The sequence below is a fragment of the Semicossyphus pulcher genome, unplaced genomic scaffold, assembly GCF_022749685.1.
Source record: "Semicossyphus pulcher isolate SPU_LCO1_2020_fin unplaced genomic scaffold, fSemPul1.0.p SCAF_15, whole genome shotgun sequence".
NCBI classification, from domain to species: domain Eukaryota; kingdom Metazoa; phylum Chordata; class Actinopteri; order Labriformes; family Labridae; genus Semicossyphus; species Semicossyphus pulcher.
In genome coordinates, this window is record NW_027211659.1 from 10,980,556 (window position 1) to 10,995,864 (window position 15,309).

At 42.5% G+C, this 15,309-nt stretch overlaps 1 protein-coding gene across 3 annotated transcripts in view; it reads left to right on the plus strand.

Moving 5' to 3' along the window:
- The window catches only part of gpm6bb (glycoprotein M6Bb), a 34,069-nt gene that overhangs the window by 10,256 nt on the left and 8,504 nt on the right, over positions 1-15,309 (plus strand). The window contains exon 1 of one of the 3 annotated variants that reach the window (XM_069662796.1): positions 5,111-5,319. The exons of 1 other annotated variant lie outside the window; for it this stretch is intronic. In XM_069662796.1, coding sequence (XP_069518897.1) covers positions 5,271-5,319 — 49 coding nt within the window. In that variant the 5' untranslated portion in view covers positions 5,111-5,270. Of the gene's footprint in view, positions 1-5,110; positions 5,320-15,309 lie in introns of those variants that run through there. One more of the 3 variants, XM_069662798.1, reaches the window with a different exon arrangement.

The window sequence follows — 15,309 nt, forward strand, 5'->3', positions numbered from 1 at the left end:
TGTTGGTGAATATTTGCACCACAAAGTAATGTAGGGGTTTGTTTTTAGATTTTATTTCCGAGGTTGGGTTATACGGATGAGATCTTTGGTTAAAAAAGGTCCCCAAGTAGATATCTGGATAAACTTTCATCTGTGAGAACAATCTTCTACCCAAGTCTAGATGATCTTTGTTTCCAATGAGATTACACTGTGTCTTTGATTATTTGATTGTGGGTAAAAGCCAATGAGGTTTTATTTTCTTTTATTGTAAACCATCCAAAGGAAACTGAAGGCATTCTTCACAGTTTGCTGAACTTTTGGAGACAAGATGTTGAATTGTGAAAATACCCCGAAGATACGTGACAATAAAAGTATTCTATTTAAAGTGAATAGGGGAACTCCAGCAACTATGCACGTCAATGTGTCTGGGGATGTACTGAATAAGCGGGGAAAAAAGTTGTGTAAAGTCTTTTGTGGCTTCAAAGGGAGTTGGGTGAACTCCAATAAATTGCCTCAAACGATGTCACTTGAGTCAACGTTGGTTCGGGCTGAAGAGCACAAGTCTGGAAAAGACACAAGAATGGGAAAAGTCAGGTGTACAGGAGAGAAGTGAGCTTACCAAACCTTGGTAACAGTCAACTCAACCACTCCCAAATCTTTGACTGAAATGTCGAGTTGCATTGTGGGTAATGAAGTTTCTAGGTTTAGCCTAGGCACTTGGTTTGGTACTTTTTGTATTAACTGTTTATTGTTAGTCTGGTAATGGGCTGTACAGTGGTGCAGTGGTTCCTGGTTCGGTTCCCAGTGCGGACATAGGGGGCCTTTCTGTGCAAGTTCTCCTTGTGCATGCGTGGGTTCCCTCAAGGTACTCTGACTCTCTGGCAGTTACTCTGGCTTCCTCACAAAGTCCAAAGAAATGCTCTTTGGTTCATCGGTGACTCTAAATTGCCCGTAGTTGTGAATGCGAGCGTGAAAGGTTGTCTCTGACACACAGAGACAGACCCTGTAGTTGTCTGGCGATCAGTCCAAGGTGTACCCCGCCATATTAGAATCCAGTAGCTTTTTACCCTTTGCTGTGAGTGTATTTGAGGTTCCTTTTGTTCCCTTTTTTCCGCTCTCTAAAGCCGAAGAAAAAGAGATTTTTCTTCTTTCTAATCTTCTGACAGAGCCCAAAGGAAAGCACAGGGCTCATTATAAGTCAGCCCATTGTGGTTTCCCCTCTCACTGTCCACATGTTTTTCTTTAATGAACAAGGACAGTTAGCAGATTCATTTTTTCCACTGTTGGGAGAGCTTTTATTTCTTAGGAAACAGGACTCAAAGGCTTATAATAGCTGCACTGGTTCCCTCGAACATTACATGGAAGTAACAACTTTTGGTACAGGGGGAGTTTGAGACAAGTTATTTAGCAGAAGTCATATAGAACTTGTAATGCTTTTGTTGTTCGGTACACTCGCAGGGGAAAATGGGTCAGCGAACAACTGAATGGATCGGAATAATGGGTTTGTAGTGCGGAGCTCATGTAAACCAATCAATGACTTGGCTTCGGTGCACCAAACATGAAAGCAGACATACTGAGCGGATTGACCTACGAAGATGTCCTGCATTTAAATCTAGGCCACCACAGTACACAGGAATGCTACTCACTGAAATCACCCAGACCATGTTTACAAGAACCTCGGCCTCAGATGTTGTAATATGCTATGAATCACTGTCAAATACAAGAGGAGGAATGTTGCAGCCTTTTTCCATGAGAGCCGGGAAGTATTTAAGGATATTTGGACGATCTATTTGGCCCTCACAATCGGTCATACCTCATGTGTGCAACTTCACACACCCATTTGGCTGCGATTTTCTTCTTTATGTTGGTGTGGCAGCCCTGGTTTCTCTTCTTCCTCTGGTTCTAAGTGGTGCTTGGGCCTGGCCACAGACCCGCCATCCCTGAGAACTCCCTCCTCAGTGTGAATCCATCGCGGTGCAGGTCTTCACGGGTGACTGAACACTGAGGAGCATTCAGGGCCCCCAGTCTCACAGCGTGAAAGGTTGACCCACAATGAAGCCTCCTCCATTTGTATGAGCTTCATCATCATTCAGATTGTGTCCTGGAGTAGGGGAGTGGCGCTGTCTAGCATGCAGCACTCGGAGTCTGCCTCCTACGTTCACAGGCGTATTCCCACAGCCACTCAGCCTGTCACAGGATTTGTGGTAAAGCCGAGGCCAATCAGTCCTTTGCTCTTTATGTGGCTAACAATACCTTGTTAAGCACATAACAATACCTTGTTAGCTTAATTAATTTGGTACCACTTTACAAGAGATTTTGTCAGTTAATGTGCATTAAAGTTTATAATCAATTTAGACTACATCCAACGTAAAGGAGGGGAACCCACACAACACTATCGGCCACCGCTGCAGTGTTACATGACATTAAAGCTCTGTTAAGCTCAGTGTTTTAATACAGTGTAAAACCAGTACATTTAAGATCTTTGTAGGTTTATCTACCCAAAATCAAACAGGTTGCCACCAGCAGGCAGCTGTTTCCTGCTGAAAAAGCTCTGATAAACACAAAGTATCCTGAACATCTAACAGAAGGATGAAGAAATGTTACTTACGAGTTGGTGGAGACCAAAATTGAGCTCAAAGTGAAAATTGGACTTGTCAGGTGGCCAGAAACATTTGATGAATGCTAATGTTGAGATTTGTTTCTGCTCAATGATTTCCACACATATTATTGTCAAAATACAGATGAATACTCTGCTGCCTTTGGAATAATGTGTAACTGAACAGAGCTACATTTGATTATACTGATATATCGTACAGCACGACATTAATAATTTGGCATTACAGCTGCTTAAAACAAACCGCTTTAAAGCTGCTGTGAGGAGTTTTTCCGCTGGTTAAGAAACAGACTGAAATTAATTCTGATGACTCTATATGACCTACAGAAGCAAACGAGACCATAAGCGACAGGATTGATTATTTCTATATAGTTATTTTTAATGCCTGAAACTGGGGTAGGTGTCAGACGAAGCGATTAACTGCACGTTGCCTGAGCTTTTTGTCTAAAAAACACCACTAAAGCATGAACAGGACAAAATCAGCAAAGAGATAAGAGGTACGGCTTTGTCCACAGGGGGCGCCAAAATCAACACAAACTGAAAGTTCCTCACAGGAGCTTTAAGGTATTTTTGACATATTTTAAAAATCTTTTTGAACTGTAAATACACTTGATTATCTTTTGTAGATGATTTATTATTGCGGTACCATCACATAAGGGCACTTTCCAAGCCTGTGAGAAGTAACCATAATGTTATACATTGACCATTAGGGAAATTGCCCTTACATTAGCTGATTGGAATCTCTTTTATGATTGACAGTCTTTGGCTCAGTCATCAGCTGCTTGACTACACGTTGACGAGTAATGTCTGATAATGTAGTTGTACTTTGCAGCATGGTCATTATAACCTGACACTTTGTGCTAGTGCCATTTGTTGCAACATCTTCTACACCGACTTTCTTCCCATGCACAATTATGGTATTATTGATTAATTTAAAATCTCATGCTTATTAAAGTTGGGTACATTAATCATTTTTCCAATGCAAAGCCAACATTTCTAGCCCGAAACTCACTTTGAAAAGGCCACATGTTTTGAATTTCATTTTACATGTGTGCAATAAACTGAAACATTTTTTTGTCCGTGCACTTTTAAAAGGCTGCAGATGGAGTTCGGTCTGTTTTGATTTTGTTGTTCTCAGTAACTCGGAGCCAATTCTGTGTGATTACGTGTGGTACATTCAGTCTTGTGTCTCAAGTTCACTTCTTTTGAAGCTCCTTTAGTGCACTTACTGGTTAAATCACAAGCACAGCTACCTCTAAATCAGCTGTACCCTTGTATATAGAGAGTTCAAACAACCATCGGGCTCAGGAGTCTGGGGCTTGAGTCTCCGTCCGTCCTCCTGGAGTTTTACAGAGCTGACGGTGAAAAAAGCTTAAAGATTAGCGCCGCATTTGTTGTTGTGGGATCCCCGCTAAGTTCACTTCCCTGACCCCTGAGGCTCCCCACCCCTGCTGATCCCCCTCCTCTCTGAGGTCTGCTATCCGTGAGAAGACCCCACTCCAGCGGCCCCCCCTCACACTGCTGAAAGGCCTCTTGCTCATTAGCATGCCCCTGGGGCTCCTCGGCCTGCTGTTGCCAAACAAACACAGCCAAGATCTTCTTCCCCTGTCTCCATCTCCGCCTGTCTCTCTGGTCATCTAACGCTATCCCACTTCTTCCATCCAATTTTTATCAAATAATTTCTCACATATCCTGTTACTTATTCCTCCTTTATCAGTTCCTTACTCACGTTTCTGCCCCCCTGACTCTCCCCCATTTTTGTTGTTTCCTGTCTTATTTGTATCAGCCCTGAGGACGTCGTGACTCCTTGTTTAGGAAATCTCCTGTGTCTTTTTTATGTGAGTTAGAGGCCACCAGATGGGAGGGAAAGTCAGCGGTCAGAGGTTGCTAATGTATGCTGCAGGAGCAGAGGGCATATGGTGCAAATCAGAAGATGAAGGGCACACATTCCCCCCTTTCTTGGAAGTGTGGTCAGACAAGAAGTAGAGTAAGTTTACACCCACTCTGTCAAATAAAGTAAGGGTCCCTCTTTAGCCCATATGCAAGCCCCTCTCTGATATGGCAAATCTCTTCCCATAAAGCATCTCTTTTCAGGGGTCTGAGTTCGTTTCGAAGGTAGGGACGCCAAATTGCCAAAATTGTAACAGAAGTTGTCTTATGACACTTTGCATATAGAGCAGGTCTGACTCTATGCTGATGTTTCTGCCCTTCAACAGGCAGAAACATCAAGCAGAACTAGAATCATTGGTAGACAGCCATCTGTTGCGACTGGATGGGTCGAGAAAGTGGGATAGAGGGAGAGACAGAGGGAGACTTATTGTAGCAGTACCAACTAAAATGGCCAAAATATGACTGATATTAGCAATAACAACTATATTAATGGTTATAACATTCACTAGAACCAGAATAGATGCACATTTTGCCACCTTTAAATCTGGATTTAAAGTGATTTAGTCCCTTCTGACACGACTTGCAAAAACTGCGATGCACAGTGAAGCCGTGGAGACGAAAAGAGCGAAACGTTGAGACGGCAAGAGCAGGAGAGAGAGAGAGAGAGAGAGTATAAACGTGCAGGGAAGTGAAAGACGGAGCGAGAGAGGAGAGTGTTAAGGGGGGAGAAAAGGAAGAGAGAATTCGCTGAAAGGAAGCATTTTTGTCGGATGGGAGAAAAACAACCATGGAAACTCCATCAGAAGAAAACCAAGACCAGGGGCAGGACAAAAGAGGTACCAACGAGCGCTCACAAAGAGCCGCTTCACTTCTTTCTTCTCACTGCGTGTGTTTACTGGAGCTCTAACCTACTCCAGCCTGCTCGGTTTCACTTCACACAACAGTTGGGGAGATTTTACTCAGACTTGTTTCAGTGTTTGCATGCAGGTTATTGTTGATATTCCAGTCCTATCACTGCATCTGGAAAACAGCCCTCTCTGTCATGCTTCATGTGTTTTTTTTTCTCCTGTATTTATGATCTAATTAGTTTAAGCATGTGTGATGTTTTCAGCAGATGTCACTTCTGGAGGGATGCTGTGATGCCGCTGGTCATCATCATGCTACCGTCACTTTAAAGGACAATGAAACTGTTGCAGAATCAACAGCGCATCCATCAAACCTCAGGGTGCATTTCAGTTGTCCTTTCAGAGGGGGGTGAGGGCGGGGGGCAGTGATGATTAATGGGCTGGATGAGGGGCTGGCAAGGACAAAGATAAATGGACCAGACATTACCAGTCGCACACAGCCGTGAGGAGTGTGTACTCTAAAGAGAGAAAGAGAGTCATTAACTTGCTCGCCACCTTCTTGTAGGAATCAGCAGGAATCATTGATTTTGCTGTGTGCTCTTTGGTCTGAACATTTAGTCCAGGTGAAATATTGAACTCTTAGACAGGAACTTCCCCCACACAAAGGCTGTGCTGTCTCTTGGGATGCTTGATAGTGTAATATTCTGCAAATCTTTTCTGAAGTTAAATTGAATTATCTCTAGTCTGGCTTTTTAGTCAGAAATTTAAATATCTGATAAATAATTGCACCTTGGAAAATGTTATAAAAGCTACGTTAGACCACTAGGGGTGGGAATCAGGGAGGGGTCACTCAACATACGATACGATATGTTACGATACAAAAAGATACGATACAAAAAGATACGATATGATACGATACTCGATACGATACACGATACGATACACGATATGATACACGATACGATTAGATATGATACGATACAAAAAGACAAGATATGATACGATACAAGATACGATACACAATATGATACACGATACGACAAGATATGATACGATAAAAAAATATATGATACAAAAAGAAACCATAAGATATGATATGATACACGATACGATAAGATATGATACAATACAAAAAGATAGGATACGATATAAGACGATTCACGATACGATACACGATAAGATATGATACGATACAAAAAGATACAATAAGATACACGATACACGATAAGATATGATACGTATCCAAAACATAAATAAGAAAAACGATACGCGATACACGATACGCTAAGATATGATACGATACAAAAAGATAATATCATGATTCAGCGATTCTGTGATAATTGATAAATTACAAGACAATCATATGATGATACATACATATCTGATTGACTGAAGAACTCAAAATGCCCCTAAAAAGGTGTAAATTAATATGTTCACTATAATTTGGTGTCAGTTTCACCGAGTTGGACACAAACTGAGATGAAACGGTGAGCGTGTCTTCAGTCTGTAAATTACATTTACAGAACTATAGAAAAATGTAGGACTTTGGATGACTGACGCATCTCTTAACTTCCTTTCACCGCTGTCCGACATGTCTTTTCTAATTTTTCAAATTTTGTCCTTCTGGCCAATAGAAGCGTCACTGCGAGGAGTCATGAAGTAGAGATGCAGTGAGTCAAAATCCCAGGGAACTCTGTTTCGACCACCATATTTTGGTAAATAAAAATATCGATATTTGGTGCCAGCCTGTTGATAATTGTCTTGCACGATTCAGGACGACGATATATGGCTGTATCGATATTTTGTCCCACCCCTGCTAGTCACATTTTTCTAGGGCTGTACTTAAAATATAATTTAAAAAAAAAAAAATCTTATTTAGGTTTGGTAAAAATAAAGATCCCCATGTAATGATCGTGACAGCAAATGCTGCTTTAAATGACCTTTTAAGCTAGCATCACCACTGTTGGCACCATTACAGAGTGGAGCAGTATGCATATGTACAAATAATTTCATACTGGAACCTCACAATAAAGGGCTCAGGAAAAATAGGCATCACCAAACTTTACTTTATTTATTGGATTTCCATTATTTCAAGAGCTGTTATAATCTCACTGATGGACCTAACAGCTCTGATAGCTCCAAGCTTTGTGTTCTGAAAAAGACACTTCCTTTGGGCCTGTAAAGCACCCTGAGAATCTGTATGGGATCTTGACTTGACTCTCACATCATTAACTTACCCATCACAAGGCTCATAATCACACATTTACTCCTCTACTGTACCCAAACACACACTTCACGAGCCATTACCGCCATCATTGCCTATTACTGTCACTGAACACATACACACATCTCCCTCAGCTCCTTTCACACACATCCATGCGTGTGCTGCAGTCAACAGCTATTAGCCGACAGAGTATAAGTTTCCGTTGTTAGAAAGGTAAACAATGAGACCACTTTCGATAAATTAGCAGGCTAAGATCTCTGCTGCCCCTCGAGAGTGGCCATTACAGCCATTATGGCATTTTTAAGTATCGCTCGACTCAAAGTGAAGAGTGGAAAATGAGACTGTTTCTCATAAATGGTGTTTTGGCAGCTCGCCCCAATGAAGCAACAAACAACAACACTTTAGCATTAGCTGTAAACACACACATCTGTTAGCAATGAGGCTAGATGTTAGATTAAAACTGGATGGCGGTGAAATGGAGCTGGAAGCCAGTTTGTCGTTTAGGATTCAGGGAGGAGTGGCAGTGTCTTCATCATCAATGCGTGTGTCCAAATATGTGTTTATTTATGTTTGTGGACTTAGTTTGTATACGATACACATACTTTTGCCAAGAGCATATAATTATGTGGTGCTTAAATGTGTTTGTCTTGCGTGTTATTCTGCGTAGGAGTGGGCGTGTCTGTGTTTTTGTGTCTGGTATTGACACCAAATTAAACAGTGTTTTTCAAAATGTCTGCTGCTCTCTTCATCACATCTGGCTGGTATTTCTCTGCATTGTTTTTTTTTGGTCCCAGCTGTTGGAAGACTTCATCTTTGCTGTGTCGACAGGCTGTGTTCACGTGAAGGGTGGAGGGCGGTGATGAAGCTGAACCAGCTGCTGGGGTTAGTGTGACGAGTGTGAGCTAGGGGAAACTGCAGGGCTGGATTAACCTTTTTTGGAGGCCTGGGGGCAAAAATTTACTGATGGGCACCCCGGTCCCACCCTATAGTCCTCAAGTATGGCAGCCAAGTCAGAGGCCCAGCGTGTCAAAAATTGACACTATAGGTACCCCTGAAGCTTAATTTCTAGATGCTGTCCACTAGCTTATTGTTTTGATGTGGCGTTTAAATCATGTGACGTAATATGAAGTGCGCCAAAATACACTTGTAGCGGCAGTGGGGGGCAATGGATGGGTCAAACAAACACTTTCATCCAGGAGGCCTGGGTTTGATTCCCTTTTGAAACAAAAAGTCAACATTGAGTTCTTGACAAACTTTTTTTCACCTGTTTTTATTAAGATACATAACGCACGTTAGTTGCGCAACGTTCATATGTTAGTAATGTCAAGTATGGTGCGATAATAACGTTTAGTACATAACTAATATAAGCAATGTATGTAAGTTATGGTTATTTAAACCCAACCACGATTTTTTTCCGAAACCTACCATGTGGTGTTGGTGCGTGATCATTAACAAACTGCAAACTTTTCATTACTCTAAATGTTTTTCTTGGAATTTTTTTTTAAATATTAAAACGGATAACAACGATCATTATAACTCAACAGAAAATCGATCGACGGAAAATTAATTGACTAATCGTCGCGCATATTACTCTTGGAATTTTACCTGGTCCAGGTTGTTTTGATGGAACAGCTTTTGTCTGTCATTAAAGGGTAGATAGGGTCAAAGGTCATCAAATTACATAAATCTGGGGGCCCCTTGTGGCCTGGAGGATAAGGCTTTAACAAAGAACTGCAACGCCAGTCTGACTGGGGACTTCTTTTTTCATTCTGTTTCTCTCTCTTGTTTGTAAAAACAAACAAACATGGACTCACTATAAACCTAGCGGTCTTGGGGTCTCTGGACGTCAGGTTTCCAGCAATGTGTTCATTAAACAAAAAGCCAAGATCCACTGTAATTTTCTTTGCCCCTCCATCCAGCTGTGCCTCTGTCTGTTTGTCTCATGTCGGTCTTAATGAGCCATCTCATTCACACATTTGATGACTTGAGTTGCTCTGACAAACAGGATCCCCCTGGAGAGTGAAGTGGCTGCTGTGGCCCTTTTGTGGCTGAGCTATGTGCAGAGCTGGAGGGGCGCACAGGATGGAGCTCAGCGGTGGGCTTGTCCTGGGCCTCGAGCCTGCGGGGCCGGAAGAGCGGGGCCGTGGTTCACTGCCACTGTGAATGGCCCCTGAGAGTCCAGTGTGATGGACAGTCTCGGGCTGCACACACTGCCTCTTTGTATCCGGGCTTCTTGGACTCTCTCTCTGTGTCTCTATTTTTTCTCCTCGTGATCCCACAGTGGCAAAAGTAGCTCTGCTGTAAGGCCTCACATTGTCATCACAACAGTCGCTAACTTGTCTGTGTTTCTCTCTCTCTCTCACTTTATGTCTCATCCTGTCCGTCCTCCTCTCGTTCATGTACTGTAGCGCTGAGTTGGAGAGTCTTGAAGTGGTTAGAGGTCTAACCAGGAGTATTACTCAGGGAGCATGTGAATGTCATCAGAGGGCCATCGTGATTCTCATTTATGGTGCTCCACTCAGAACAAGGCAGCAGGATCCATTTAGTACAAGCTTGTTGTTTGGAGAGTCTTTGCTGTTATCCCCTGTGGAGGAGGAAGATTTGAGCTAAAGTCTGGCCTGCAATATCCTGTGTGCAATGAAATCCCACATAGTGCACTCAAAGAAAACAATCTGCACACTGCTGCGTGGTAGGTTTACTGATACTGGCTTTTTGTAACTCTCAAATACACATTACAACACCATCTGCAAACTTCTGTGCTATCCATCAGTCTAATCATATTTAACTAGACTTTGTCGTTTAAACAGATGCAACAAAAATCAATAGTTCTGTATTTTAAGAAATACACTAACTTGTCTTCTTGCCGAGAGATCTACTACTCTAATATCTGTCTGACAAATAAATTATGAAGCGGCGACTCCAGGAAGTCACCAGGCCTGCCCGAGAAATAGTCCCACACACACAACTTTTACATTTCATTGTCTGTACAGATTATTCAGACAAGATCTAATGTGTTAGTATAGTAGTTGTAAAAGTGTATTTAAGGAATCTAATAATTGAGTTGTTTTTAGCTTTAGAGAGGGCCAAGCTGGCTGTAAATGACCCTTACTAAAAGGACAAAAAAAGGTGAAATGTTCACCCTTAATTGTTAATTTTCACAATAAGATTCGGTCTGTTGTTTCTGCGATATTTGTTAAATGGTTCTTGGAACTTTTATTTTGAAAGCTAGTTTTCTTTTACCTGCCACCGAACCGGAAATCAAACGCCGGTCATAAGACGGTGACGGTGTGTATGGCTATGGAAGTGTTTTATTGATCCTCAACCTCTTACTAGACGTATTAGCAAACCAGCTGGAAGGCGTACAAGCTCTTGAGGTGCGTTTTGTGGAATTACGGCTTCATAAACCAGCAGTCACAAGAGTCTGATCATTGCTCTGGCTGGGGATGCTACACTAGATAGTTCCATTGTTTTCAAGGCTAAATGCTAGCTGATGCTAACTGTCTGCTTTAACTCAACAGTGCAGGCCAACCTTCCTAAAAAAAAAGGAAGACATAGAAAGTTTTTGTCAAGAGCTGAACGTGCAAACCTTTTATAAATATGGAGATTTAATGCTAGAATGCAACACACACACCCTGTGATTACGCACACTATCCCCTCTGCTTTAATTGATTTAACTTTGGTGCAGACTTCTGTCCACACGGTACTTTGTGCAGGACTGCTTTAAAGTGATTCTGAGCTTTGAAGTCATTCTGCCTCCCCTGATGTCTAATACCAAGACTAAAGCTTTCACAGAGGCCCTTTGTGCACAGCGTAGTATTCCTGAGTTCGCTCATAGCTGAACCTTGTCAGTATGCCTGTCCTTGTGCCAGTGTTTTTCCAGTGGGCCAGAACAGAGTTACACTAACCTGCCAACATGTCCGAACCAGCTGTGAAAACACCACCGTGGATTTATTGGGTTATTAAGCATAACAACCTGTAAGTGACACGAGGTTTCTCCGTTGAGAGGGTATCCTCGGCCTGGGTGGATGGATGCTTCCAAAGCAAACCGCTCCTTTGGAATGAGCACTAATCAAACAGATGGTTTATCGATCGGATTGGCGGCTTTCAAACATAAAGTGCGTTTTTCTGTCTAAGTGCTCAATGTTAGACGAGCGTGGCAGACGCAGACATGTAAGTCTGACCTTCTCCACGACAGGCTCCAGGGGAGGGCGGTTACATGGTCGACGTGAGGTTTTAAACCCTTTAAGTTATTTCATACATTCAGTATAGACGTCCCCAGAGACGGTTTTGTTTTTAGAGGTTTCGACTGACTTTTTTCCCATATCAGATCAAGTCAAATTCAGGCAATCAAGGCAGACGGGCTGTCATCATGATATCATGGATCTAGCAGGGTGCTGTCAGCCTGTAGACAGTTGATCTAATGGGGAAAGTGACGCATTTTGAGGCAGGGTTTAAAATCAAGCCGACACATAACGTGTTTGGCAGGCATGGTGATTTCATCTGTGACATGTCACAATTGATTGCAGTCAAATTAATTCGTAGTTACCAAGTGAGACTGTTGTTTTTGCCCCAGTCATTCAATGCAAATGCAGCCACTTCATACGATGGAAACATTACTGGTCTTAAGGTGGCTGAACAGTCACAGGAAGTTGATTTATAACAAAGATAAAGTCTGCTACTGGATCATAACTTCCCGATAGTGTCATCCTCTACAAGAGTCCTTTTAAATGGACTGTATTTACTTTACATCTGGGCTCAATATCCTGTGGAGCTCTCGACTCCCAGCAGCCCCCACTCGCCCTCCCCTCCGTGTTCATCAGGGAAATGTGGGCTGCGGTGGAAGTTAGCGACTCTGCTGTGGGCACACTCATTGAGTTGTGGTGAGCATGCTGCCATGGCAACTCCTATTCACCCAGCATGGGACAAAAATGTTTTTATCTCCCTGTACTACACAAACAGACAGGACGAGGCGTTTGAGTACCGAAGTGTTTGCCCAGCAGCGGCAGTATATCTGTTTGAATTTGCTTTGTCACGGCAAAGAGCGCAAACACAGATGAACTTTAAGTATTCTCACTTTGTGGACGCTTTTTGCCGGTTCTCTTCGAGATAAACACATATATGTGATGAACTATGTCATTGTTAGTAACTTAAATGCATAATTTGTTGGCCTCAACTGACCCTGTTATATATTAGACTGCATTGTTTACTGCCAACAGCAAAAACATCACAAATTATGCATCAAATGGTTTCTTATCCTGGAACAAATTGTGCACAGATTTGTATGGGAACATTTGTCTGATAATTTCAACCACATTGGAATTGCACCATCTTTTTCCTATTACTTAGTCGGTGCTTGTGTAATGATAATGCCATTTGCATGATCTGTTCTTCGGTTGGTACATTTCTATCAAAGCCAGAAAAATGTAAGCAAACTTTTTCAAACGGCAATAATTGTTTCCCAGTGAGCATGTTTCCGTTGAAAAGATAACTGGCTCAAAAGTGAAAGTTTTTTTCACCGACTACTTGAAGATTGATTCAATGTTTATGTTTAGACCAGATTTCACCTGATTCATCACACGTCACACAAACTCACGACACTTCCAGCATCCAGCATCCGGGGGGCGTTCTGCCTCGTAGTCAGAGCTGCACAGTACCTGGGCATGCGCATTGAAGTTAACAGGATTTAACCCACTGCTGCAAAAATCTCATCACCCTTCCAACGCTAAAACAAACAAATTATAAAACAAAAATGTGTTTCTGTCTGGCACATTGATGTTGTAACTGTAAGTTAGCTGGTTGAAAAATGGTTGAATTAGTTCACCCTGTTTTCAACCAAATTTAAACGTTGAAACCCCGATTGGTGCTCACCGGGTTTGGCCACTTCGGAGCAGTGCAGCTAGCTGAAATGTTGAGCTTGTTAAAGAGTTATTAGCTGTATATTTATTAATCCAGCAGATGCTGAGCATCATTAGCATCCATCTGAAGATATGTTTGCTTGCACCTCATATATGTCCAGTACATGGACTGTATAAAAGAAGTGAAAGCCAATGGGAAAGTGCCTTAAACCTGCATTCCTTCTACTGACCAGCAGGGGGAGACTCATCTTATTGTATAAACAGAAGATCGGAAAATGTGCCTATTTCTCAGTTGATTTATTACGCAAGTAAACATTTTACTGCACGATTTTCATTTTGTAAGCTTTGATCAATGGGCGACAAAGCCGGCTATGCTCTAAGGTGTGGCTACCCGTGATTCATAAGTTGCTACCCGTTGCAACCTGTCAACCAGGATAGAGATGCCCCAAATGCATATCCTCCGAGCGACCAAATATGATCACCTCTTGTTCCGAACAACCAAGATGACGATGGCCGATGGTTGATGCAGAGTTCTTACATACAGCGTAGTCCAATATTCGCTCTCGGTTTTGGTCTCCACCGACTCCTGTGAGAAATATCTAGCTCATTAGCTGCTAGATGCTCCTCTAAGTTCAGAGCAGGTTGTTAACTTTGCCAGTCCTTCCTGCTTGATGCTGCGTACACAATGAAACAGGTATTTGTCAGAGAACATTGTGAGCCCGGAAACCAAAACAATGAGCTTGAAGAGGCTGAAAGGCCCTGTAATGTTGAGGGAGCTACAGAGTTGCTGATGTTTCTCTGTACATGTAGGGCCCTCACTACTATCTAAATTATTTGATCCCTCTGCAATGTAAAATATTGATCATAGCAGCTTTAAGTTCTGTTACGTGAGGGCTTTAAAACGTTACCAGCCATCGACCTGGTTGTCCTGTGACTCTACAACGTCCTGTCAGACACATGTGGATCTGATTGGAGGCACACTGTGGTTTGTTTGCATGCATACATAGATGGCGCATTGTTGTGACTGACTCTGTATCACAGGGCATAGAAACACATTGGATGAGGCAAATCCATCTGGGTCACTTCATTCCCTCATTTTGAGCTGCCATTGATTTCCATTCCAGCTTGGCAGGCGGACGCCCATCTCTCTGACCTGCTGGATGGCCATTAGTGCCCTTTAAGTGTCGTGATGAATTGTCAGATGAAACATCAAAGGCAGCAAAGACTGTGAAACCTCAGCCTCCTCACATAGAAATCTGCACTGTTTCCGCTGGTATTTGAGATCGCAGAAGTCCGGAAAGGAAGCACGCCGCATCAAGCGTGACCACAGTCGAATTATGTGGGATATATTTTGAACAGAATTGTCTGTATCTCTTCCTCTGCAGCAGCGAGGATGAGACTTTTTTGATCTCACGTCATTTGGAGTAATTAGTTGGATATGGCCCTGTGATAGACTGCTGATCTGTACTTGTGTAACCCCGCCTGGATGCTTAACACTTCATTCCCCTATATCACAAGAAAAACCTGACTCCTTATATGGACATTTCCTTCCTGCTACCTGTTGCAATAACTAGACTCGAGTATCATCCAATATAGTATCCCTCTGATACCAGCAGGATTAAAAAGCACATATTATTGGAGGAAAGTCACAGATTGTTGACATTTAGCTTTGATTGGCTTTAACATTACACTCTTTACTAGCAAGGTGCTGTTGTTGGTTATCGTCACCAATGACTGTATGTAAGACGTGTCTCCATTTGGTCTTATTGTACGAAATTAAAGCCAAAATAGCCCTGTGATGGGCGCTGCCAACTTGCGCTGGTGATGCTTTTTTGAGCCAGAGCTGTGCAGTAGAAATCGGCGAGTGGAGCCACCGTAGCCACATCCGCTAACCAAAACACA